Source organism: Cygnus olor, chromosome 1 (genome assembly GCF_009769625.2).
Source record: "Cygnus olor isolate bCygOlo1 chromosome 1, bCygOlo1.pri.v2, whole genome shotgun sequence".
Lineage (NCBI taxonomy): Eukaryota > Metazoa > Chordata > Aves > Anseriformes > Anatidae > Cygnus > Cygnus olor.
Genome location: NC_049169.1, coordinates 99315399 through 99343222, shown reverse-complemented (window position 1 = coordinate 99343222; position 27824 = coordinate 99315399). Strand labels below are relative to the sequence as shown.

The window sequence follows — 27824 nt, the reverse complement described above, 5'->3', positions numbered from 1 at the left end:
TTTATCTGATACAGGACAAGTACAACATTGCAACAATTCTGTGCAATTTCTAATAAATGGGAGCAAGAGCAATACAAATAACCCACACTTCTCATCCTCCATCTGCCAACTCTGTAGAAGAGCACAATGCTTTATGGCAGCCCTTTCATTTGCTCAGATTTTATTCTGTGGAAAAAAAAAATCCTTTGAGAATTGATAAAACATGGTGAAGCAGTTGAGGCTTTACTATAAAAATATCAGGACAAAACTCCATGAACAAAGTTGTCTTAAAAAGCATATATAATCATGTCTTGAACAGAGCAGAGTTTTCTCCGTGTTCCACTAAAAAGTGAGTAGCTGTAGACCAAGTTGTCACACTGCTGAAGTCTCATAGCCTTGCACACAGCTTTTAAGCACTTCCACAAGTCACCAGCAGGTGTCAAAACAGAACAAAATCTTGCCAGCTGCCTTCCAGGGATAAGGCATGGTCTCACTGTCAGTCCACGTGCTGACTCACCGCATTCAGTTAACATGCTGCCAGTGAGCTGATCTCTTCTCCAGAAGAAATCAACTCAAATTCTAACAGGCATTCTGATAGAGGAAAGGCATGCACCTGTCACAGCCACCCCAGAAGTGGTTCAAACACATACATATACAGCAGAACACAGAGAGTTCATCTCACTAGGCAGAGAGAATCTTTCTGTGTTGGCATTGTCCCCAGAGGGCACAGACTTCATCCCAGTCACTCGACATCAGAGATGTTCAGCCACTAGAAAGTTCCAAGGCCAGCATTGAGGTTACATGGCCCCATCCAGGTGTTCTGGGTCTCGGGCAGCAAATGCTAAACCACTGCAAGAATCATCTTTTCTTTCTTCTTCCTCTTCCTCTTCTTCTCCTTAAAACGGTCAGTAGCATCAGCAAAAAACATGACCTCATCCTTGGCCTCAATCTCCCTCTTCAGATGCTGGAGCCCTGCCATGTTAAATCCCAGCACATCCTGTAGAGACAGACAAGCACCACACTGTTCGGCGTATCTCAAGCTTGTTAGGTGGCAGAAGGTCCTGCTGCCTGGAACAGGTGACAGTCTGGCCACCCTTTACTGAGAACTGATTAAAGCAAGACAATCCCCCAGATTTAAATAAACTTCAACTGAATAGGAGAACAACCAGACCTGCACTCTGTTCCCCACATTTCTTTGTTAATAAGAGATATAATCCACTATCCTCTGAAAGACAAGTTGTTGACAGTCATCTGAAGTTGTCTTTGGAAAGACACCAGCAGTCTGTATTTGAGAGATTAGTAGCCCACAAAAAGCCAAAGAGAAGTTAAGAGTTCATTTACCTCTACTAGAGAGCCAAAGCCCGATTACACATATCAAAGAAAACCAAGAGTAAGTGAATGGGAGGGGAAAGGGAGAGGGAGAGAGCACACGCATCACTGGATATTCTCACATCAGTTAGAACATAAGGAAAATCCAGCCAATTTGCACAGGAAGAATGTTAAATGGGCTCAAGACCTCCAACCAGCTTTCCCACTGGATACCACATGCTCCCAGCCATTGGCCAATCCTGTTATTCCAGATCCTGGAAAAGGAGAGGCTGCAACACTCACCCGGGCCTCACTGACTCTGGAGATGGTGGTTTTCTTCAGGTTTTCTATCACTGTCACCAACATCTGGTTGGTTGTTATCTGACCAAAATGTATCCTGGGAACAAAGCAGGCAGAGAGCTCTGATGTACAGATGCAGCATTGTTCTTAAAAACATCATTTAGGCCCTCTCCCGAACCTCTGTATTTTCTGGATATAGGTTTTTTTATTATTATTATTATTTATGCCTGCCTAGACCAGATTTATATAACAGGCATGGACGAATTTATCTGGAAGAAACTGCTTTCTGAAGATTCTTTTTAACATATGAATAGTTCAAGGGAAAGGTCTCTCTGGGGCACCACTTGAAGACATGGGTGCATGTGGACAATGACTCTGTGCCAGCAACTGGTGGGTGCCATTTCAACCTTGATGTAGAATCTTTCATATGACTGGGGCAGGATAAGCAACCCACATCAACATGTGCACATCAGCACTCAGCATCCTGATTAGTCTGTTTCCCACACACCATTTGGTGCAGCTAGGGGCTGCAGCAATTCCTCATCTCCCACAGAGAGGGATTTATTCCCAAGGTGGCTTCCCAAAAGCTTCAGAGCCATAAATACATGACAAAGTCCAAATTCTCCCCACACACTTATGCTGCATTCACAGCAAGCAATGTAGTCTTTACAGCTCCGAGAGAATCACAGAATGGCTCGGGTTGGAAGGGACCTTAAAGATCATCTAGTTCCAACCCCCTGCCATAGGCAGGGATGTCACCCACTAGATCAGGTTGGCCAAGGCCCCATCCAACCTGGCCTTGAACACCTCCAGGGATGGGGCATCCACAACCTCTCTGGGCAACCTGTTCCAGTGCCTCACTAACCTTACAGTGAAGAATCTCCTAATGTCTAGTCTAAATCTATCCTCTTTAGTTTAGGACTATTCCCCCTTGTCCTATCATTATCTACCCGAGTAGAGAATTCTCCATCTTTTTTGTAAGACCTCTTTAAGTACTGAAAGGTTGCAATGAGACCTTCCTGGAGCCTACTCTTCTTCAGGCTGAACATCCCCAGCTCTCTCAGCCTTTCTTCGTAGGGGAGGTGCTCCAGAGAGAAAGGGTGTATTTCTGTACTGGCTTACAGCACAGGAGCAAGGAGCACCTCTCTGTTCACATGAACTGGCACAAAGTGAGTTCAAGAGGAGCCCAAAGGAACATGACCAAAGCCTTGTTAGGGCTTCCTGGCATCCAGGATCTGGACAGCAATGGCAGCTGAACTAAGACCAGCAGGCCTGTCTGGGCAGATGCAAGACTCACTTGAGCAGGAAGAGGAGAGCACGGCACAGGAGTTCAACTTCCGCACCCAAGCGAATATATTCATTGAAGAGTCTGAGCAGGTCAGGGACGTAGGAGAAGGGCAGCACCAGGAGAGACTCTTCCAGCTCACTGAGGTGGAAACAAAGGTATGGAAAGAGTAGTCTCAGCCACTGCACTGCTACAGATGAACAAGGAACATGGGAAGGTTCTGGCACAAAAGCTGTACTAAGTGTTCCCCACTGCTGATCCATGCCTGCCCACAAAGCACAGTGCATCTGCACAGACCAGATCCAGGGCTAGTAGACACCTTCTGGCATAGAGCAGGCACACAGCCTTCCCTCCTCAGCATCCCCAGGCTGCTCTTCACATACACATGCATCTCCAGGCAGCCAACCCACATACACAAGCTTCATCCAACACTCCCTATGGAAGAACAATTTCCATTTCCCAGTTCCACGCATGCTCAAAAAAGACTGTCAGAGACAGTAACCTCCCTGCTTTACAGCACTGCCCACTCTAGCACAAGGTCCATCGCAAGACACCAAACAACCCTGGACCCAGAAACCCAATCGAACACAAACCTGTTCAGCAATAAGACTCAGAACTCACCTTGACTTGACCTTCTTGAAAACTTCTAGCACGTACTCGGAAGGCTGTAACAGAGGAAAGACACCAGCTCTGCGTATCAAGAAAGATTCCAAGACAAACATGTGCCTTACAGTACATTTCACCCAGTTAAAAAAAATGCAGTCACATCTTGTGAGATGGACAAATCAATACGAATATAACAAAGAAGAACACCCCTGCAGCACCAGTCAGCTACCAGTCTGGAAATTCTCCCTTCACAAAACATAAACCCAACCTTCTCAGGATACATTAAACTGGTGAAGAATACTTTAAGAAAACTAGTTTATATTCAACTAGCTAAATTATCTGCCAGCTAAATAAAACCAGCTATCAACTAGATAAATAAAGACTTGGTGAAACAGACAAATTACACATACAAAACCTTATGCAAACTCATCTCCGAAAGACTTAATGATTCACGCTACTCCTGCTTTAAGTTTGGCACACACAGAGCAGAGCTGCCAAGTGCCAAAGAGAAGTGCCTAAATACCAAGTCATAGGATTTAATTCACTTCTGTTCAGTCTATGGACCATATAATTAACTACACCTATAATCACAGAGGAAGGAACAGAATGGCTCTGTAGAAGGAAGACAAAAGGCAGTTTCACTTGACATGGCACACTTCAGAAAGGGGAGAATGAAAAAACAAGGGTCTTTATGAGGGTATTTAAAAATGCATACTGTAAATATGTATCAGAATAAACCATGAGAACTAAAAATGAATCTACTCAGAGTACTGGAATTTTATTTATCAATTAAATCCATGCATCTGTGCATGTGTCTTTTGTACAGTCAGAAACTTCCAGAATATAACGAAAACTGTCATGTACTAAGTATGACATAAGCAGGTAAAGGCACTACCTCTTAGCCCTGCATTACCTGAGCATTTAACTACCATATGGAATTCTCTCAACGTAGATTCTTTACAAAAAGAATCAGAATCACTAAGAGCTGCACCAATACCATAAAAATAAACCTGGGCGGCTACAACACAGCCCTGCCTTGCTAGGTGCTGCCCTGCCCAGCTGATTTAGGTCAGAAAGCATCCATGTGCTTCTAGCTCCTGCTTCTCAAGTCAAAGCAACACAGTAGATATGCTGAGACAAGTGTTCCACAATCAAAGTCTCTCCCAAGAAAGAGGGTAACAGACCGTCAACACACAGGGTATTTTTGTTCATGGGTTGACACAGTAAATGATCATCATGGTCAGCTCACCACATAACAAGACATGTCGTAACTTGCCACTGTGTTTTTACCCAGCAACCTAGCACTCAGGCACTCTTCCAGGACCTTCACTGTACAATGAAACTGAATGAAATAAATTGCTACTTACTAAGCCACAGGATTTCATTCACCCCTATTCAAACTATTTAACTCACGCTTAAACATGCCTGTATTTACAGAGTAAAGGGGAGAATGGTTCTGGTTAAGTGCTTACAGATGCCACATTGCCAGGGCAGCACAGGTTTTCAATTACCAATTCCAGTGGATGCTCAGGTATTTTATATCAGATGGCACAGCTCCACCAGAATATGCTATAGCAGGAAGATGTGCTGGCTCAGGAAAGATTTGAAATAGCAGGGAAAGCATATCTTGGAGAATACCAAAATGACTGACTCAACCTGTACATAAGGTCAAGGCTACCATCACGGTTATGGCCAGCTGCTTTACTTTTATTATACACATACAAAAAAAATCTGTTCACTTTACACACGAAGCAGAAGTGCTGCACTTTCATTTCAAGTTGAACCAAAAAATCTTCCCTCCCCACAACAACCCGATGCTTTGGCTCAGACAGAAAACCAAACAGCCTCATTCCCATTGAGGGACGCAGACAGCCTGTGGCCTGGGCACTCCACTTACTGTAATGTTTCCGTAGGCACGGAGAATGGGATTGACAGGATAGGGAACCTGGAGACACAGAATGGGTTAGAATGAGGCAGGTGTGTGTCTACAAATGCATGTTCCCAGAGAAAACTAACCCACAGTACAACACAGCTTTTATCAAATGTCTTTGTGTAATTCCCACACTTCCACCCTCCTCAGAACCTCACTGAAGGCCTCATTTGTAGCTGCAAGACAACCTATTCTCAGACATGCATGACTAACTCAAATACATATGAATTTTCTTCCACTGCTTATTGCCACTTCACTTTTACCCACTTATATGGCAGCCATTTATTTAGCCAGAAGTGTTGAGATGAAGGCAAGGAACAGGCTACGTGATGGGATGAATTTGCAGCAGTATAGACTCCCAGAGACAAAACCTACATCCTACTATGACTTCAAATACAAAAATCCTTGGAAAAAACACACCACTACCTGTGCTCCAGAGCACAGTGCCATCCTGTTCTCTGAAAGACTTCAAATCTCTCCTGTTCCCAGCTGTCCTGATTTTATCTGCACGCTGAGCCTTTCCACCAAGGTGACAGCTGGAAAGATACACCCACACACCCTGGGACTGGGACTTTCCTCAGTCTTTTACCTCTTTTCCTGCAGCTTTGCATATGGCCTTGTGCTCCTTCAGTTTTGCCATCTCTTCTCTGTACAGCTCGATAGCCTCCATGATCCGCTCAGCCTGCGCAGCACAGGAACAGCACCGTCAGTCACACCACACGAGCCAAAGCAAAGCTCATGTCCCACTGGACAAACGGAGGGGGATGCCGCGGGGCTGACTTGGAGCATCACAGGACATCTTTCTCAGAAAGGTAACGCCTATTCCAGACCACACTGCTACTCTGAGCACATCAATCGTGTCCTGAAGGAGTCAAACACCATCCACATTCCCCCAGCTGCCCAGGGTGCAGCTTCAATTACTGCCTTGATGTTGGAACTGCATAGTTCAATGTTAGAGGGACACAGCAAGCGCTACCCCTTTGAGGAAAAAGCTAGGGTCAGGCCATTTTTACTATTCAGACTAAGAATTTTCTCTGTATTTACAAGAGCACCAGACTGTTCAAATCTGTGGCCATGAAATTCCGCACCCCCGCCTCAGGCACTGCAATAAATTTCCACTTTGCTCAGGTGCTCACAGGACTCCTCAGCCCTTGGAGGACAGGCTGATACCTACAGATTACTCCAGCTGCCTTGTGCTTCTTTTAGCTGCAACCCCCGAAGGGCAAGAACACCCCTGTCTGTCCCACACGACAGGCAGAGAAACGTGCAGCTTGAGTATCTACAGGAATCTCACTCCTCATTCTGTGGAGAGATCCTGGGAGGAGGTCATTCCTCATGGGTGAGCCCTCCAGAGCCTTGAAGAAGGTCACATCCCTCTCTGCTGGCCACAGAGCAAGACAGACTGCTCCTGCAGGCAGAAGCAATTCTGCACCTGCACCTTTGTATCTCTTAGATCAACTCCTCTGAGTTGCTGCACTTACGTAACAGCACAGATTTCTCCTCTTCAAACTCGTGTTCTGACTGTGTGAAACCCCTGTTCTTTGAGAGATCAATAAGGCACAAGGCATTGCTGGGGGATCCATGCAATCTTACCGCTTTGATGGTTTCAATGGTCTTCTTCCCTGCCAGCCCCGTCTCTCCTTGTGTCTCTCCAGCCACCTACAAAACACAGAGTTTGCAGTTCCCTCCTGCAGCAGCCAGAAGCTGATACATGCAGGCACCCCCTGCATGTAATCAGGGCCATTCCCTAAACTTGTCATTTGTCTGAGGTGTTAAAGAACTTCCCAAGTGCACAGCTCTTGCACGGGAACAGAGGCATCGTGTTAACACTGAGCTCTGGGAGGCCAGTAAACATGGTTCTTGCTCCACTAAACAAGGCTAAGTGATCCGCCCACTGTCAAAACCGCCAGCAACACAACCCCAGAAACTGTGCAAGAGGGATCAGACTTCCCCACCCATCCAGGACCTGGAAGCAGCTGGCACAAGGAAGCACAATGTTGCTGAGGAGCTTCTGGGGATGTGAACAGTGGAGATATTTTGCATCCACAGTTACTGTGTGGCAGTTTGGTGAGCTCCACGCACACTCCTGAAATTGTCTGTAGCAAGTACCAGAGTCAACTATATCACCACAGCTTTAGCAGCACCTTCTCCCACACACTTCCTTGAAGCAATAAAATCACCAGTCTTCTGTGTCTCTTACAGAAATACTGACTTACGAAGGAGCTCTGTACAGTCAGACTGACACACACTCAGATGGCACAACTCACCACAGGCTGATCTTCCTTCGCCACACTTTCTTCATACTCAGCTTCTCGTTGCTGCAGTGAATGAGGACACAATGCATTAACACTGGTGAACAGGTGGCAAGCAAGGGGACAAGTCCCTTCCAGGCTGGTTGATCAACAGAGCCTGCAGCTTCTCACAGCCCAGTGCAGAAACCACGACTCATCAGCAGAGATCAACGCCAGTGCAAAATGCCTGCTTGTCACTGGTCCCCTCCCCACAGAGAACTTTGACATCTCCCAGACAGAAAGAAATCAGGGTCTGCAATCTGGATGCTGGAACAGGCAGCCCACAGACAGCCCATCAGGCTGAGACAGAGACAACAGCAATTCAGCACCAGACTGAACGGCATGTGGCATGAAGCACAGAAGAAAAAAGCCTAGTCAAGTTCCAGGACTGTTCTAGCCTGCAAGAAGAGTCTCCTGCCCACCATCTCCCACATTTATAGGGCTCCATCAGTGTGTAATACACTACTAGTGTATTCATGCCCACCTTGTTACTCAAATATGCCCCAAAAGACACTTTTCATGTCTGGAAAAGGAACTCTGTTTCTCCTGTTACCATCAGCTTTCCCAGCACACCAGCTACTGGGCATCACGATGCTGCCTATGGGTCACCTCTGCTCTCTGCAAACAGGCTGGGATAAAACCATTTCTTGTGGGTTTCTCAACCACTCTTGCTTCTGCACATGCTGCTACAGCCTTTCCCCACTGTGGTTTGAGAACTTCTTTAAGAATGGGAGACAGAGGGAAATAGCAAAACACAAGAGTTACAGTTTGTCCCAGAGTAATTTCCCATGGGAGGTGTGAAAAAATGCTACCCCCACTCCAAGGGTGGTTCAGCACTGAAACAGGTGCTCAGCCTGAAAAAATGTCTGTCATTGGAGATGCTCAGGAATAACCAAGGCAAGTCTTTCAGCAACATAACAGGGCTTTAGTGTCAGCCTGCTGTGAGCAGGGAGTTGGACTACAGACCCCCGGAGCTTCCCTCACACCAGAGTCCTGTGAGTACGACTCCTCACAATACAGGTTCAGAAGGAGTAGAACGGGCTTCTTGTAGCATCCCTGAGCTCTGGGGCCTGATACTAAACAGAATAGGATTCTCACGCTTGGAAAAGGGGAAACCAAAGCAAAAGGCATTTAACAGAAGCAGCGCTCTCCATCACCCCACAACGGCCACCTGCTCAACTGCCTCCAAAACACATTTGAGTGGAAGACAGCACAAGAGAATAAGAGATGCTTGAAAAGGAGCTTGAAGGATGAAGCCAGCAAAACTGCAGAAAACCACAACTACAGAGGAAAACCTGGGAAGCAGGACAGAAGCAAAGCAGAGGGCAAGTTAGCCAGGCATCTGCAATGCAGTACAGACAAGAGAGCACCAGCAACATTTGCAGTGCTGTCTCCAGACAGCTCAAGGCAACAGTCCAAGCGTGCAGAAGATGGAAATCAACCTTGGCACCTCAACACCAGGCTGTGGTTAGTGAGAAGCAAGTCTGCCAAGCGTGGAGCCAGACTCTTCCGCAGTGAAAAATGAGGAATCCGCCTGCTGGGGAGAAAACAGTTCTGGAAGTTCTTTTTGGCAGGAAAAATGCAACTCTCACCATCTCCCTCTCCTCTTCCAAAACAAGTGGCTCCCTTGTCCTTTCCCAGAGGCGCAGGGACTTGTCATGGGATGCTGACACCACATAGTCTCCATTGGGACTGAGTGCCAAACACCATACCTCCTGGTGATGCCCCTACAGAGTAGAGAAAGGAGGCAAGACATGAACACCACACAGCTCCCACTCCTGAGGAAAGTGCTACTCACACAGGGATAACAGTTCCTTTCAACAGCCTCCCAGACTTCCTACCTCCAGCGTCTGGATGTGCTCAAATTTATCTGCATCCCACTGTTTAATCTTGTTGTCCTTCCCAGCTGTGAAGAAGAGATGAGACTTGGCCACAAACTGGAGATACATCACACTGGGAGGGAAAAAAATAGGGGAGAAAGGAATCTCAAAATACATGTGTATACAGCAGAGTATTTCAAACCCCTGTAGCCCTCATCACCACCTGTCTCTGGAGAAATGCCTTCCGACACCAGCCCCCACTGTAGCCACCATGTTCTCCAAGGCAGAGTCTGGCCTGGGACAAACAGCACCAGCTGCTGCCGGAGGGCAGGAGCACCCCATGGAGCCGGTGAGGTTTGCAACAAGAACGCTGTGAGCCCAGCTGCTACCAGACAGCGCTAGCCACACTTGTGCTTGTTGTGGCCCACTGACTGGGACTATCCATGGAAAGCCCAGCTCATGGGCTTGGTGCTAATACAAGGGACCTTGTAGAAAAGGTAGCCAAAGGCTCAAATTCACCCATTTGAGGAACACTATTGATGACTTTTCCCCAATATGCCGGGCAAAAAGGTCAATGCTGGATCACAACCCCTTGAAGACAAAGCAGCCCACAACCCAGAGGTGCTGTGGGATTTGACTGACCTGTCATCATGGGCAAAGAGAGAGCGGTGACAGTCCCCAAAATCCAAGCCCCAAATCTTCACGTTCCTATCAGCAGAGCCAGTAGCAATTAGAGCCCCATCCTACAGAGAAATACAGAGAAGAAAGGTGTGGACAGCTGGCTGGCAGCCCTGTGAGGAATCACCAGTGAACCAGTGACTAAGCAGTGCCAAGGCACTGGCTCCTGAAACATCCCCTCCTGATCCCTCCACCTCTCGCCTTATGGTGGCACATCCTTGTGGTACTGGCACAGCTCATGGACAGTACCCAGACTTTTCTGAACCTCTGCAGGCATTTGAGACCTTAACTAACTCTTGATGTTTTTGGCTTCCAATGGGCCTCATTTCAAGACCATCCCAGAGCAAGACAGCCCAAGAAGGAACAGGCACGAAGAGGTTGCTCCAACTCAGCACCTGCTCTGTGCTCCTGCTAACAAAGAATTCAGACTCCACTCAAGTTAGTAACTTCAGCAGAGTGAGCAGAGATCAGGAGGGGCTTGCTGTGTCCCATCAAGAAACTGCTGACTAGGTCAGGAGCAAGGTGATGAGAGCATTATCCCAGCAGCCCTGCTGCCAGCAGAGGTTCTCACAGTCATCAACATCACCACAGTCCCACCTGCAACAGATGCACACCCCTAATGATACTTACATAGGAGATGTCCATGCACAACACTGGCAGCTTGTGTCCGTACAGAGAGAGGAAAAACTGAAGGAGAAGGATGTCTTAGTTAGACATGCTGGGAATAGCTGTGTGAAAATGTCAAGCTCCTGGCTAGCTCTGCTCTGCCACAGGACGCCTGTCTTTCTAGCACCACCCTACCTTCGCTCTTGCTCTGAGCACAAGCAGCAGCAGGATGTTTTTGCAGAACTGTGATGGGGCGTAAGGAGACAAGCAAACTGAGCTAACTGGTTCTATCACTGCCTATAGAGTTTCTCTCTGTTTCACTTTGCATAGCTCTCACTGTTGGTCTTCCTTTTGTCATGTCCCTGCCTCAAACTGTGTGAGACAGATTCTCCTCCTCCAGGATTTGCCCGTGCTATGCCCTATTTAAGTGCCACGTGTGACACTGCGCCATCTCCACCCTTACAGTGCCATGCAGCTCTGGCACACCATCACACCTGCTGGGTTAGAGTGAATCTAAACCTGCAGGTTTCACAACCCTTTCCAGATCAAACATATTTTCTCCCCAGTGTGGGCAAGCCAAGGCTCTGTCAGTTTTGTTGGCAGGCAAGTACCTGACATGGGACACATGGTCTCTTTGATTTTCACTAGTGCCCTGCAATAAACGGGCACTCTTCCAACATATCCCTGTCCTGCACAGCCTCACAGCCCATATGGTCATGCACCTTGAGTGTGTCAGTGTAGAAAATCTTCACAGTGCAATCCAGCAAGGAGACAGCCAGCAGTTTCTGGTTGGGGCTGTAACGCACACACAGAACATCTTCGTCCAGCTGCAAGATGCGCACCTGCTTCATGGACAGCCTGGCAACACGAAGAGAGAAAAAACACAGTTGTTATCCCAAAGGAACAAACTGGGAAGAAGCATGAATACAACCTCTACAATAGTTAATCCTAACATGCAGCATCTTGTTTCTCATCAGGACTTGAGGAAGACAGGATTAGAAATGAGCACAGCACTGCAGGGTGACAGACTCCACTGCTAAATTTACCACTTAACGAGCTGCAGACCCATCCTGCGATTAGTGGCTAAATCAGACACAAGCAAGGGACCATGACATAACAAGTTCCCTTCCTCAGCTAGGCTCAGACCTCCACAAAACTGCTGCTGAGCTCTGACACTCTTCTCCCTGCATTCCATGCACATGTCATTGGCAATTCTTGTGGTGCAAAGCAAAAGCCAAAGCAACCATCAGTAAGAATGAATACTGCAGCTGAATGCAGTCTAGAACAGTTTCTTTTCTCACCTTTTCTGAACGCTGCTCTCGTCCTTCACAAGCTCAAACTCCCAGAACTTGACGCATTTATCAGCACCTCCTGTCACAAAACCACGCTGCAGGGGAAGAACAAAGTTAATGTGAAATCATTTCCACCATAACATAGAAATTCTTCAGACAAGGAACTGTCAACTACAAGGAGGTTTTTGAAATGCCTCACATTCCCACAGCATTAATGATTAAGAGGACACTGTGAGGAACACTTGCTCTGGTTGGAACACACATTACTTATTGGCTCAGGAACAACAATTTCAAAAGCTCTGGCAGTCAGGTCTAAGACTGCAAATGTAAATCTGGACATGGACTGAAATTCTGGGACTGAAAGTAGTCATCTCAGATGTAGGTAATGAAGTGCACGTGTTTTGTGTGTGGGCAAGCTGATGCTCTCGTTTCTGGATCACAAACCCCTCACCATCAAACCACAAGTACATCCTTCTAAAGGGTTGAATGAACACTTTTATATGAAGAACAAGGGTAAAAACTGCCCCATATGTTTTAATCTGCAGAGTAAACGAATCCAGGCAGGTCATTACTTGTTATGGCTTTGATTCCACTAAAAGCAACACTGTGCCTTCTAGCACAAGCTGACCACTTCGGAAAATGAAGAAAAGCACACAGAACAAAGAGAAGAAAGTGAAAAGTTGACAGAAACCAACATGAATCTGAATTCTGACAACAGAGGAAAAAACAGTATACGAATAAAGAGACAGAAGTAGATTTCTTCAGCCGGGATAGCTAGGACAAACTCAGTGAGTCTGTGAATGTAAAATGGGAAAATAAAAATATAATTTCGGTAGCATTGACCATTTCTAGAGAGAAATGCAATAACTTTCTGAGCCATGATGCTTAATAGCATGTGGGTTCAGTAAACATTTCTCATCTGTTATGCTTAGGGAAAAGCCATGTACCCTAATCACATTACAAGACTGATGAAACACTGCCAAAAACTCACAAGACTGTCAAAAAGCAGCTACCTGTGTCAGACATTTATAAATCAATGGTTTCAGATTCCCCAAACCTAAGGCTTTACAGAGCAGAATTAGGTACTCTCTAAACTGTCAATGTACGTTCTCAATAACTTTGGAAATACAATGGGAGATCCAGGAAGAAACTATTATAACACCAGAATTCAGGTAGAGTAAACAGGCAGGCCTATTAATTGTGAGCATGGGCAACAGAAGTGACAGGTGATCCCAGTTCAACCAAAGTAAACTGAATATCAATTAAAACAAGCTTAGGGAAAATTAATGTAATGAAAATTATCCTTTTCCTTAAAACTAAAGCTGCAGTTCACAGAATCACAGCATGATTGAGGTTGGCAGAGCCCTCTGGAGGCCATCTGGTCCAAGCCCCCTGCCACCAGCAAAAAAAAAAAATGTAGTAATGTAAAAGGTACCACAAGAATGATTAAGAGCCTGGAAAACACATCCTGCAGGAACAGATAGGAGAAGTCTAGCCTAAGCATCATCAGATGGATGGGGAGGGTGATATGGTCACTCAGCAAGAGTGCAACACAAAGAAACACCATGTTAACAGGATCTTTAATACAGCAAACAAAGGTACCAGCAAGTCCAGCAGCTGGGAGTTAAAGCTCAGCAAGTTGAAATTACAAAGCAGCAGAAAATTTAACAAGGAGGATAATGAGCCACTGCAGCAGGTTACAGGTGGCTGAAGTTCTCCATAGCTGGAACACACCCACAAGACATATACTGCTGCACACACAATGTGTGGGGAAGTGTGAGTTCTCAGTCGTACAGAAGCCAGATGAGACAAGGAGGATGGCCCCAGCCAGCCCAAAGACTCACTGTGATGTGCCACGCAAGCGCAGAGAGATATTTCATCAAATTGTGCATATATCCACAGCCCAAATTCTTTGATGCTACCAGTTGCATCCTTCACCTCCCGTGATTAGGGGGTTCCCATGCTCCCACCAGTAGCACAAACACAGCACGATAGGAAGGAGCTACACAAAAACACGTGCAACAAACGATGCTTAGAAGAGTGGCTGAGATACCTGGTCTGGTGAAAGGGCAATGGACCACACTGCCCCGTCGTGAGCATTAAGTGTCTCCATCAGACTCCCAGAAGCCAGGTCATACAGCTGCAGCTTCCCTGTCTGGGGAGAAAGACACAACAAAGAGGACAAAACAGCCCCTCCACATTCACAGAACACTCCAGGAACAGCTTATGGAGCATTAATCAGATCTGCAAACAGACCTTAGGTGCTAGAGAGGTCTCCCAGAAATGACAAAAAGAAGAATGGGTGAGACTCCAGCAGTGACAAAGCAGCCATGCATTAATGGAGAAACAAAGCTCCAAAGGTAGAGGAGAGCTCAGAGGAAATATTCCCAGGTTACACAATCCATAGGAGGAGTCAGGGCAGGGCCCTACTGACAGTAGAGGAGCTCTTGCTCCATTTGTGGGCTCAGCTGTCAAGGCTTCCATAGCTCCTCAGAGGGGAGCACACCTGTCATCTGTCTCCTGAACAGCCAGCTTCATTAGATGGCTGTCACGCACAGATGGTCAAACTCCTGGTCTCCATCTGGGACTTCCCAAAGCCCTCCCCGGCTGTCCAGCTCAAGCCATAGGAGCTACATAAAGACTCTGGGAATAGAACAGGCACTGTCACTGAGGGTTTTGCACCTAAAACAGAGTGTTCCAGGTCAGGAAATGCAATGCATTTTCATTAAGGCTGCCTTAATGACGTTTTCGGAACATACTCCCGGGCCTGGGCAGTCAGGAGTGCAGAAGGGACACTATTTACCTTGGTGCCAACGATGACCTGCCGATCTCCTGGGACAAAGAACGAGCAGAGCGCGTACTCGCAGTCCATTGTCCGGATGCACTGCAAGGTTGACCTGTGGACAAAGGCAGAGTCCAAAACCTCTTATTACACAAGATCTGGCCCAAGTGAGACACGCTCAAGATACTGCATCACCATACTGTTCTGTTTACTTTCTTTACTTAAGGAACATAAAGGAAGGAACACACTATTTTATATTTCTCCATCATTCCCTCTTCCTTATCACCGTCTCCCCAAACACAGCATCTCTGAGTTCTGAGAGACTGACATGCACAGGGCAGAGGGGACTGACACAACTACACGGCATACCTGTTCCAAATCTTTACAGACTCTGCAGATGCTGAGAGAATGGCAATGTTGTCAGAGCTAAAAGCCAACGTCCTAACATCACTGCGGTGGCCTCCAATGCTTATCTTGGATGCACGGACAGCCTGTGGGACTTGCGCTGACAGGTTCAGCACGTATAACTCAATGATGTTGTTCTGGAGCAGCAAGACAACCTTCAGCTCTCCTTTTGGAGAGAGAATCATGTCAAACGACCTGTTTGATTAGACAAAAAATCAGAACTGTACACAGGGGCCATAAGACAAAACACAGGAGGGATCAAGTATCAAGAACAACTGGAAAAGGGGAGAATAGACAGAGCGCATGCTACAAGCAAGTGCATGCTAAGCCACAGAGGGCTGCAAGAAGAGCACCACTTGGGACAGTGTGAATGGACTCGCAGATTACGGTAGGCTTCTGCTCAGCTCCAAGTTGAACAGTCTTCGAGGGGGGGAACTTCTTCAACCTCCCCCATAATGAGCTGTGCAGAGCTCTTCCCAAGCAGCTGCATAACCACAGCTTAGCCTGTATAACAGGATTTCCACTTACTTGATTTTAGCGGAAGCTTTGATGTTAGTGACCCGCTGAATCTCCTCCTGCAGGCTCAGCTCCACATTCCCTTCAGGCTCCTCTTCCTCAGACTTTTGTCTACGAATGTCAGATAATGGAGGGGAGTCAAGTAACTCAGCACAGCCAACACAGACTAAGACAGGGTCAGAGAATAAGGAAACCACATAGCCTGCTGAAAACAATTGCCTTGTTATCCAGCAGTGCTAACACTTTTTAAGAACAGGGTTAGACAGTTAAATTCATGCTGGTATGCAAGCTACTACAGAGACAAACTCTCTCAAGGAAGGCAACCTCCTCTGGGAGGGAGCCAAAGCACTTGAACAAGGCACATTAGAATGGTGGATACAAAACAGACAACAGCATTGTGTTTGACGGGAAGATCAGCTTCTGCTCATCTCCTACCACTCACCAAAAGTCCTCATTCATTGCCAAAGTGACTCCAGATTTATCTGCCCTACGCTTCAGTTTCTACCCTGGAGCCAGACCTCTCCCTGTGGGCTACTGTGAGGCATCCATTAAGTACCAGGCTACCCAGAGAGCCATTTAACACAAAGTACCCATTAATAAAGCTCTGACCTGTATCTCTGCCTGCTGTAAAACAAGAGATGAGGTATCAGTCACTCTGACTTCTCAGATGAAACTCTCATTCCAGTATGTCTTACCAGAGACCTTATTTGATACAGCAAGCAGTGTAAATATGAATGTCAGGTAGAAGTGAAAGCTCTGGGGGAAAAAAAGACAAAACATTTTCTGCCCAGTCCCTTCCACACATTAGCTCTTTCTGCAGGCAAAGTACTCAGAAGGAATGTTTCTTGTGTTCTAAGGAAATTCCTTAGTCTCTGGGAGAAAGTAAGTGTTGCTTAGACATATGCCAAGGATTCACAAGAACAGTGCCTGCAAAATATCACAGCTAGCAGAGTCAGAATGACCAGCAGCTTTGAGTTCAACCACTGTGTCATGCTGCTTGAGGGGCTAACAGTTTTCTGGACACAGAGAGCATCCTCATAAATTCTTACTTGGCTTTTTTCTTCGCCTTCTTCATTTTCTTTTCCAATTTCTTTCGGACTTCCTCTTGAGAAAGGATGGAGAACACTTCCAGAACAGCATCAGTTCCCTAGAGACAGAGCAAACCGTCATAGGCATGCAAAGCCTTGGCTGGCACTTACAAATATTATCCAAGGTCTCTGAGAGCCTCTTCTACAACTCAATAGCAGAGCCCTCCATTACTTACATGGCAGGCCAAAATCTTGCCCGTTCGGTCTGTGGCAAGAGTAACTACTCGGTCTCTCCCTTCCCGCATGATGGATCCAACTTTACTGCACTTTAGGAGGCGCTACAGGAAAAAAAGAAGAACCTTTGTCTGGAAGGTCAAGTGATATTCTCAGGCAAACTGAGAAACCTTCTTCAAAGGGAATTCAGGAGGAGAAGAGGGGGAAAATGAACCTGCAGGGTCCTGGTAGAACAAATAGCAAGGATAATCTAGGGACAAAACAATATATAGCTTACACAGATGCTACCTCCTTTCTTTATATCTAAAATGCAAGAAACACACCATTGACAGCCTCAGTGGAAAAATAACTTCATTCCTTTGGCAAATCATAGCCATTTAAGAAAAAAAGCTAAATTTCTATGCTGTAAAGGCAGGAGAGTTCAGGTCCTCTGTCACAAGAGGCAGAGCAGGTAGAGAATGGAGACTCTAAAACCAGTGATTAAAGGGAGAGAAATCCTCTGAAAGGAAGTTAGGAAAATTCTTGAACAAGGTCAGTTACCTACCATAGCTACAAGCAGTCTGGAGTCAGAGAAAGATCTCAGAAACTTTCCCCAGAAAAACAGACTGGATGAAGCCTACACCAGCAGCACAAGTGGGAATGGCTTTACACAATCCAATCTCATACCACATGGTGCCACCCTGACCCCATGCATCTATGCTTCTACTACCGACCTGCAAAAGTGAGCATCAGCACTGAACTCACCAGCTGCCAAACAGCTAGTAACTACATCATTCCAACGTTGTTTAATGAAAGAGCTCTGCCAAACATTAAACACTTCCTGAACCACCCCCTCTCCCAAACGGAGGGCAAAGCAACACGTGTACATGCTTTGGCACAAACACTTCTGCTGATGTTCTGCAGATAAACGGGGCAGCAACTGCTGCTGAGGATGATGTTACAAAGCAAGACAAGAATTACCACATTTTCCCTAGCAGGCTAAATATCACACTTGGTGTATAAATTCAATACAGAAAAGCAATGTGTGAACAGCCCTCAAACTCCTGTTGACTCTGCAAGCGGCACCATGCAAATGAATTACATGCACACCATCCCACAGACAGCGTGGAAAAATGAGCTTACCTCTTCAGGGCCCTCATCTAACTCTAGGGTCTCATCCTCTTCAGTGTTTTTTTCTGCTACAGGTGAAGACCCTTTGCTTTTCTTGGATTCTGGCTCATCAGGGTCTTTTACCTGTTCACGGACAAAAATCCATAAGGAGTAACTTAAACCACAAAACCTAAGGTGTTCTGGTTCCTGTTTCACTTGCACTTTGTGTCCCTGAAGGAACAGTTAGTGTACACAGCAAAAACAGTGGACTACAGCATGCCTGTAGGGACCAAATGCTCCATGTCCTCCCCTGCTTGTCCCACAAAATTGTCTTCTCCAGCTGTAAGCCAGACAGCTGGAAGATCTGGCATACTCTGGAAAGTTTGTTCTGGATGTTCTTGCAGCTTCACGTGCAAGCTCAAAATACAGAAAACATCAAAAAGTCCATCCCAAGAGCAGCTTCCGGACCCCTCAGACAGCGAAGATGCTGCTTTGGCTCTGTTTCCCAGAACAGCAGTTGGATTTAATATGTTCTAGTCCCATTTTAGTCCAAATACAAGCAGATGGATGGGCAAGACTGGGGGGGTTACAGAGGGAATATCTTACCTCTTCTTGGATGTAACTAATATCCCACACTCTCAGCTCACTGTCAGCAGTCCCAGTGATCAGACGTTTCTCTTCTGATATCAAAGCCATCCCCCAAACCTGTCCAAAGGCACAACGTGAGGAATTGGTTTACGGCTCCTTTGACTATCATAGCAATAGGAGAGCATCTTTAATTGATTTATTTAAATGGGAACCAAGAAGAAATTGGATGGAACTGGAATTTCCTCCAGGGACATCTGTATTGGAATTGTCACCCACTGTATATTGATGACAGTTCCTAGAAAGTTTGGAAGCCTCTCATTTGCTCATCTCTAAAGCTTAATAACAACCAAGAATATATCAGAGTTCTAGTTTACAACCCCTGCAAACAGAAAAAGCACAAGGTGAGACGTGACATATAATCCAAAGTCCCTCCATCTCTACAGCTCTCTGCACATTCATTTTCTTTACCTCCGTGCGGTGTCCAACCAGAGTTTTGAAGCAGTGCTGGGTGTCCAGGTCCCACCATTTCACCAATGTGTCTTTGCCACTATAACAAAAAAGAAAACTTCAAGACGTGAGGAAAGATTCCTAGAGCTCACGTAATACCATGAGCTTAGAAAGCTGAAGAAATACAATGTCATAAAATCTAAAACGTGCTGCAACATATCACAGATCAGCTGCTCAGAGTAGGAACACACTGAATTTCACAAGCTATGCAAGGACAAGAGTACAGCAACACAAAGATGCTGCAAAAAGGTATCTAGGAATTCATGAAAGTACTTCCTTCTCCAGATTCAGCTGCAAACCCCAGTGTCACACAGCCCCCTTTTTAGCTTATTTAGGGCAAGAACAATATTCTTTAGGGTGAGACCAGTAAGTGCAAAGTGCTGATCAAATTCTAAAGGTGCCTTTCAAACCTCCCTCCACGTTCTCAACCTGTGCTAAGCCTGTGCATTAACCAGGCTAGAACGAAAGCAATCACCTTTGCTTTGAACAGTGATTTGGAGCTGCTCCTCCCAGTGGAGAATTACAGCTGAACACAGTCCCTCAAAGTCCCTGTAAGGTTAGACTTTCTTGAAAACACATGTTTCTGGCTATATTATGCTAACCTAATGCTCCAAGAGTATTAGTAATTTGAACATTCATTAAGATTCCTTCTGTTCACCCTACAACAATTAATACTTTTTTTATTTTTGGTAACTTTGTTAGAGACTATTTTCCTCAATAAGATGCAAACAAATAAAAATATAAAATCTGTTGTTCCATTACTAAGCTTACTCAAGACAAAAAAAAGTGATTACAAGATTACAACAGAGATTCTTTATTTCAATTTAGCTACTGAGAGAATTAAGAAGCATTTCTAAAACTGATGTGCAAAGATGTGAAATTCCATTAGGAAAGAGGCATCATCTACCAAACTAACAAAATATATTCTTTTCTATTTAAAACAGAAAAAAAAGCATGAGAAACTTGTACTAATTTCATACTGAACTGATTGAGTACACTTTTCTATTAACCTATTAGATGACATTAGTAAATAAAAACATTGTTGACAGATATTTGAGTATCTTCTGTTAATTGATTATTATTGAAGGGATATAGTCAATGTGCTGGGGTTAATAACTAAAAAACAACAAAACATCTATCGTCTAATTAATTGATTTAATTACTACCTACTAGGAAGCAATCTTTCTGTCACACTGCTGCATGAATTACACATATAGAAGGTACATCAACTTAATTCTTCAAGATAAGTAGCAAAACTAGTTACATACATAATAAACATATTACTATTCATTGTTACGATAATTGTAAGTTACTGTATTTACCTATAAGTTAAAGCCTTTCACAAATGCAACTTTTCAGAAGAGCTATTTCCCTTCTACTTACCACATTTGGAATTCAGGCAACAGATTTATAAAATGTGTGGACATGACAAACACATATTTTAAGACGCCAGCAGGTTTGAGACCTCATTACTCCATCACAACAGCCTACAGGTCTCATATGTATGGATGGGGCTTTGGGCAACCTGATCTAGTGGAAGGTGTCCCGGCCCATGACAGGAGGGTTGGAACTAGGTTATCTTTACAGTCCCTTCCAACCCAATCCATTCTGTGATTCTATGATATAGAAAAAGATCAATCCTTTAGGCAGTAAAAGTACAGTGAGGCCTGAGAGCACAGAATAAAAACACAAATGGCTATAGCACGTAGGATATATAAATAGCAAGTAAAACCACGGCTACTTCTCTCCTGATTTACCACTACGCTAAGCTTGGCTCACCTGGTGACCAGCAGGTTCTTCTCCTTCAAGAAAAGGACTTGAGTGACAGCATCCTTGTGTCCTTTCAGCCGGTACAGACCACTCTCGTTGATGACATCCCACACAATGACATCTGTATCCTGGAACAGAGAGAGTGTCTATAAGGGACCAGCATTTGTCTCTGCAAAATGTCTACCTCTTCTATGATACTCTATCAGGGAGTGTAGCGTTAGGCCAAGGAGTAATGGCTTTAAACTAAAAAAAGGGCAGATTTAGATTAGGTATAATGGAAGAAATTCTTTACTGTGAGGGTGGTGAGGCACTGGAACAGGTTGCCAAGAGAAGCTGTGGATGCCTCATCCCTGGAAGTGTTCAAAGCCAGGGTGGATGAGGCTTTGGACAACCTGGTCTAGATGGAGGTGTCCCTGCCCATTGCAGGGTGGTTGGAACTGAATGAGCTTAAGGTTTCTTCCAACTCAAACCATTCTATGACTGAAAAGACTACCCAAGAGCACACTTTCTCACCCTGAATGTTAAGGATGATTGATGCAAATGATGATCATTCCCTTGATGTGCATTCAGACCAATAAACACACCTCTCTCCTGGCTTGAGTCACTTTTGTTATTTTTGACCTCACAAACTTCTTCACCTTCAACAGATCTGCTAATACCTCTCTGCTGCCCCTCAGCATTCTCCCAGCCCTGGGCTCCCCAACCCTGTTACTGTCTTGCAGCCCTAACTCCTCAGGGCACATAACCCACCTAAAATACCAAACATTTTAGCTCAGGTCAACCTTCTCCACAGTCTCTCTCTTTTTCCCTACTGTGAAAGGAATGCCCCCCAGATCTGCAAGCCTCACCTTTGAGCCAGACACCAGCCGGCCGCCGAGCTGGTCGTACTGCATGGCTGTAACTGCAGCCTTGTGTCCATTGAAAGTGACATTCGCTTCCCCGCTCAGGAGGTTGAAGATACGGATCGATCCATCCTCATAGCCAACAGCCAAGTGCAGCCCGTCTGGAGAGGGGCAGAGGAACCTGACCTCCTGCTTGAGACCCTTAAGGATAAGAACCTGCAATTTTTAGAAGACAAAACATGTAAAGTGATGATAAATGATACGTCAGAGCCAAAACAAAAAATGATGATAAATGTCATGTCAGAGACACACACTTAGCAGAATATATTTTGCGCTTCTCCTGAACTTCCAGCAAAGTGTTTCTTCATCTTTAGAAGTTAATTTTTCAGGTTCCTGTGCTGAATAGAGTGTAATTAACCCCATTTTACATGGGGCACAGGAACTAGAAGTAATTCCTCACAATCAAACAGGAACGAGGCCTGGAACCCAGAATATATTTTGCACTTCTACTACACTTCCAACTAAGCACTTCTGCATCTTTAGAAGTTCGGTTTTCAGCTTTCTATGCTGAACAGAGCATAATTAACCCCATTTTACAAGGCACACGGCAACTAGAAGCAATTCCTCCCAATCAAACAGGAACCGGGACACAGAAACCCAAATCCAAATTCCTGCCCCTGCATTTTAACCACCAGAGAGCAAGGGGCTTTGCCCGAGGGCTGAGGGGCTCCTGTAGGCACACTAACCCATCCTCCCGTGCTCGGCCTTCCTCGGATGGAGGGAGGACAGAGCAGCTTTCCCACCTCACCTTCTCGCCCTTCCTCGCGTCCCACACGAAGACGTGCTCGCAGGCCGCCACCGCCACGCCGCGGCCCCGCTCGCCGCCCACCGCCACCATGGCGGCGTTGCCCCCGGCGCTGCCCACCACCCCGAAGAGGGCGGCGGGCACGTAGCGCAGATACTGCCGGCTCAGCCCCATGGCGACCCGCACCGGCACGTTGCCGGTGGAACCGGAGGCGCGTCACAGAGGGCCGGGAAGCCGCCGGGGTGGAGCTGGAGGAAACGGAAGAGTGTTTAGGGGTGGTAATGCCCGCCCCGTTCCGGGGTGATGCCGCCGCAGCGGCGCCCAGCGGGACCCTCGGGCCTGTGAGTGGGGGCGCCGCCGCTGGTGCTCGCCCGGAGGAGGCGTGGGGAGAGGGGTTTCGGGCGTGGGGGGTCGTGGCTGTTTTCTGGCGGCCAGAAGCGTGCTGAAACGTGTCACGGGAGGGAGGACGGGAGGGAGGGAGAGCCGCCCGTATGCGGTCGGGGCGGTCGATCCGCAGCGAGTGCTGTGCCCGCGTCCCGGGGAGCGGGGCTGCAGCCCCGGTGGGGGTGACAGCGCTCAGTAAGATGTCCGCCCATGCGGGCGTCTTGGCTGGGTTTGCGGCTCGTCGTTCTGCATGTCAGCCCTCTAACGCGTGCGGGAGCACCGCCTCTGTCGCAGGAGGTCCCCAGGCTACAAAATTTGGGTGGAAATATCCAGGAGGAGCTATAACGCACCTTCTTTCCTGCTGCCTCTTCTTGCCGCCCTGCCTAGGCCCCTACCTTTGTCTGCACCTCACAGAGTGGGCTCTCATGTATCGCGGAATCATTAGCTAATGAATCGTACTGTTCTTGTCCATCTCCTTCTCCCAGTCATCAGGCCAAAAATCGTATCTATATGCTCTTATGGCCGCTGTTATTGTAGCATCTGCCTTCCTTAACCATCAGTTGGGGTTTTTGGCAGGGTTGGTTTGTTTCCTAGCTAGTAAATATATCTCATGTTTTGGAATTACCATTTGTAGATGCTGTTTTGTCAAAACCGTTACCGATGATGATCCTGTGAAAAAGGTTAAAATAATAAGGGTGCATGTGGCAAACCAAAGTTACATATGTGAGCCTATTGGTGCTAGTTTAATTCCCTAGTATGGTTCAGCAGTAGGAATGGAGATGTAGTTGCCTGCGTGGTGGTCTGTACTGGCAAGTGAAATGCACGTTTTGGGAAGCTCGAGACTCGATCTAACACCGGTGGTATTTTGTCCTTTAGAAAAAAGGGTCAGATGGCAGAGTTCAGTCTGCTTCAGTGTTTGAAGTTCATTGGCAAGCATTCAAATTTACCTCTGCTTGTTTTTTTCCCCTAAATCTATTTGGGAGAAAAGGTTTTGTAAGTGCATGACTGTAAAAACTGAGCCTTATTTGCAGTGCCTCAGAACTCATTGGACTTGCAGTTCAGTGTATTGGGCTGCGATACAGTTGTACAACTGAGTTGCACCACTGGGATGGGGGCTTGTTTTTTTAAGGGTGTGATGCTGGATTTTCTTTTGCTTGTTAGAGGATTTTGGTTTGTGTTTTTCTGGTGGTGATGTTTGGGTGGGGGAGAACAGACGCTTGTTTTCTTTTGTGTTGTTTGTTTTTAAGCATGACCCAGGGCTAGACCAAAATATCTGAAGGAATAGATTGTACGCAGCCTACTGCAAACTTGCTTTTCCTTTATAGAAAGAAATAACGCTTTTCAGAAAGGCTAAGGTCCTTTCTGCACTTGGGAGTTTGCTTTCAGCACTTTCAAAATAAAAGTCTACAAGTCAGTTGGACCAAGTTAATAGAGAAGGTGTTTTTTTCTTGCACTATTGGAGAAATCTTGTCTTACTACCAGTATTCTATGAGTATTTTCATCATCCTTTGTCATACAGACGACAAAACTAGAGAAAGAGAAAGAGGTTGAGTTGGAAATAAATCTGTTTTTCTGTTAGCTGTGATTGCATTGTAGCCTTGTAAAAGGTCTGATGGCTCCATGGGAATTATGTTCTGTAAACAGCTGTGACCTGGTTTGATTTTCTTCCTTTAAAGCACCTAGAAGACTCCATTGAGAACTGGAGTGTGACAAGTTAACGAGGAGAAAAGAAGCCGTTCTTTCCATTCCATGGATCCCTTGGGTGCACCTTCCAAATTTGTGGATATCGACAGTCTGCCAGGCTGGACTGATGTCTATGAGGCTAAGCAGCTGGATTCTCACCCAAACCCTGTTGAAAAAGCTCAAGTTGATGTTAGATCACCTTTTCCATACAGGAAGGACATCAATGCAAAAATAATATTATGGTAAGTTCAACATGGTTCCAATGCCTTTGTCATCACCTCTCCATTTCCTGCAGGATCTGACTGCCTCAAACAACAACCACTGCTACAGGGTAAAGCCTTCAAACCCTCTTTTCTTGAATCAAGCGTTACCGATCTGGGAAGAAAATAATATTTTTGTTCATGGGAAATCTGCAAGTCTGAGGTTTGCTCCATTGTAGGTTATAAAAGTTCATAGACATTCCTTGCTGCAGCAGACTAGAGCAGTAACTCCTGCTGTCATACTGCGTATTTAATGTTAAAACCTAGTCAGGCGCTTTGATACTTTTTTAATTTAGAACAAATATATGCTTGCTGTCTACTTGTTTTTTTTTCCTTTCTTTGCTGTCTTTATCAGTATTTATTTCTTTTATGTGTTTCTTGTGGCTTGATTTGTTCTCTTTTTTTTTTTCCTTTCCTCCTCTTTCCATTCTGTCTTCCTGTCTCCATGTTTTTCTACCAAAATCTATTGATAAGTACAGTGTGCTGAGGTGAACTTACTCCATCAGTCTTTCTTTCCTGTATCTCAAATATTCAAACCTACTCTCTAGGTGAGTAACTCTGTTAATCAGTATGAAGAGAGGAGGATTTAGAATGATGAAATGCTGTTATAGAGTCCTAGAATCAACAGATTTATTGGGGGGGCAAATTAAGGGATCAGCCTGAACATCTTTCCTGATTCATACGCATGGGAAATAGGACTGTTCATGGATTTTCTGAACCTGATGAAAGAAAAAAAGAAAAGTAAAAGGTTAAACATCTTCTGTGAGCTGTGTTTGGGTAAAATAAATGTGAGCGATTTGAAATGTCACTTGAATCTCTCCCTGTGCTTGGGAATTGTTATTTCCCTTCCTATGCTGTTTGATTCCAAAATCCCTAATGACAGCTGCTGTGACAAAAAGCAGGTCAGAGTTCTGCTGTTCCATCTTCTCTGATGTATCTCTGCTGTGTTTATCTTCTGCATGTCTGATCCTTGAGCAGCAGACTGAACATGATCAAATTGTGGGTTCACAATTCCAGAACAAAAGTAATGAAAACTTGACTGGCCACAATGTCACTTGAGATCTTTGGTGGTCTGAGAAATAGCAGCAGGAAGGTGCCCTGGATGGTATGCCGGGGAAATTGACATGTTTGAAGTTTTGGAAATAGCATGTCATAAGGAGTGTCGTCTTATCTCTAAGATATGAGAGAATACATATTTTTTTAATGCGTTACACCATGCTGCTTCACATGTTCTGCTAACTAAACCCCCCTACATAAAACGAAAACACTGTGTTATCTATATACACCCCTAAGTTACTGTTGAGGATGAGAGTTTTCAAGGAAATGAGGGGTTGCATGCAATCTCTCTTTATCAGTTGGAGACAGAGGATGATTCTGCATGGTGAGCATGTCAGGGTACACCACACTATGTGGGAACTGGGATATTTTTAATGCTTTAATTTATCATTTCCTTGCTTGTCAGCATTTATTTGAGAATATCCTGCTTAATCTGACGTTTAACTTGCAATAAACTTTCCTTGTTTCCTCAGGAAAGGAGATGTAGCATTACTGAACTGCACAGCCATAGTAAATACCAGTAATGAGTCTCTCACCGATAAGAATCCAGTATCTGAAAGTGTCTTCATGCATGCTGGGCCTGACCTGAGGGATGAACTCCAGAAGCTCAAGGGTATGTAGCTGGAGACATTTTTCATACTGAAATCTGCTGTCCTTGCATAGTACACAGCATGAGCTAAAATCAAGATGTAGCTTTTTCTCTTTTTTCCCTCCCATGTCTGGCGTTAAGGTGAAATAAAGAGGGGAGGCTAGACTGACATACATTTCCTCCACTTTTGGTGAGGTTTGCTAGATTCTTTGTTAACGTGTCATATTGCTGATAATGAGACTTCTAAACATTCAGCTTTATTCTCAATGCCTGTTAGATGAAAATAAGTGTCTTTTTTATTTTGCGTCAGGAACCATGAGTTTATAGTTACCAAGGTCATACAAACATCTGATACAGCTTGCAGTTAAAATTAAGATTTCTCACATGGCACTGAGCTGAATTTTGAGACCAAACTGATTCCTGAGTAGTACTGGTCACTCTCTTTGGTAACAGCTCTATCTCCTTTATCATGCAGTAACAAAATGGATAGAAGAAGCATTATATTTCCAATGCAGGCTCTCAGTAGCTTGAACTGCAATAGAACAGGCATGTTTAGTTTTATAAAATCCCATTCAACTCATTCAGCTTGCCTTTTGTGAGTAAGCTGGAAGTAAGACAGGAGGAAGAGTAACCATTGCATAGTAGAGGGAAAAGTCCATGTGCATCCTTAGAATGGAAACAACTGTTAAAATACAGCAAATGTTATAGAATAACTAGGACCCTGGTATGTATATTCAGTTTTCTAAAAATAAACTGAGGGGTTCTTTCAGTGCATTGTGGGGTGGGAAGAGGGACATTTCAAGGTAGTCCTTAACATGCAAGATCTGTCAGCTCTGTAGGAAGTTCTCTATAAAAGTTGGGCTGAGCTTCTTAAATTCTCTTAACATCCTGAGCTATATGCAGTTTACATCCTTCACCCCTGTGGTGACACTGATGTCTTTAACGTATTCTGCAGATGCATGACTCCTTGTGATAGTTTCCTTTTAGTCTTGTGACAGGATCCTTTCAGAAATCAATACTTCTCCGATGCTCTACTGGCGTGTTATGCGGGGGAAGAAACTGGATTACAGCTTCGGCTTTTGTGCACTATTAATGAGTTTCACAATAGCAGAAACAAAGCTTTGTTAAGAAACTAGTTTATCACGCTTTTGTCACCTCAGCCTCCTTTTTGTGCTCTTTCCCATTTAATTT

At 45.3% G+C, this 27824-nt stretch overlaps 2 protein-coding genes across 3 annotated transcripts in view; one reads left to right on the top strand and one right to left on the bottom strand.

Moving 5' to 3' along the window:
- Positions 1-206: 206 nt before the first annotated feature.
- WDR3 (WD repeat domain 3) lies at positions 207-22835 on the bottom strand. The gene is made up of 26 exons (XM_040572528.1): positions 22665-22835; positions 21863-22072; positions 21024-21142; positions 19206-19284; positions 18756-18854; positions 18183-18293; positions 17063-17164; positions 16848-16945; positions 15811-15909; positions 15247-15477; positions 14899-14992; positions 14149-14250; positions 12105-12190; positions 11526-11661; positions 10828-10884; positions 10162-10262; positions 9541-9652; positions 9292-9426; positions 7676-7726; positions 7002-7067; positions 5998-6090; positions 5376-5423; positions 3494-3537; positions 2885-3013; positions 1591-1684; positions 207-976 (listed from the first exon to the last, which is right to left on the bottom strand). The coding sequence occupies exons 1-26, from the start codon at positions 22833-22835 to the stop codon at positions 821-823; spliced, it is 2823 nt and encodes a 940-aa protein (XP_040428462.1). The 3' UTR covers positions 207-820.
- The window catches only part of GDAP2 (ganglioside induced differentiation associated protein 2), a 30834-nt gene continuing 18669 nt past the window's right edge, over positions 15660-27824 (top strand). Inside the window, exons 1-4 of one of the 2 annotated variants that reach the window (XM_040572547.1) lie at positions 15660-15670; positions 22935-23002; positions 24722-24970; positions 26518-26657. In XM_040572547.1, the coding sequence (XP_040428481.1) occupies positions 24795-24970; positions 26518-26657 (316 nt within the window). In that variant the 5' untranslated portion in view covers positions 15660-15670; positions 22935-23002; positions 24722-24794. Of the gene's footprint in view, positions 15671-22896; positions 23003-24721; positions 24971-26517; positions 26658-27824 lie in introns of those variants that run through there. The other variant, XM_040572538.1, reaches the window with a different exon arrangement.

Bases quoted from the DNA above. Each gene is read 5' to 3' on its own strand.
- WDR3 (XM_040572528.1), bottom strand. From the start codon at position 22,835: ATGGGGCTGAGCCGGCAGTATCTGCGCTACGTGCCCGCCGCCCTCTTC. The intron at 18,294-18,755 runs GTAAGATATTCC...GTCCGTGAACAG, and splicing joins TTAGTTACATCCAAGAAGAG to GTAAAAGACCCTGATGAGCC. The intron at 9,653-10,161 runs GTCAGTCAAATC...TTTCCCTCCCAG, and splicing joins CTCTTTGCCCATGATGACAG to TGTGATGTATCTCCAGTTTG.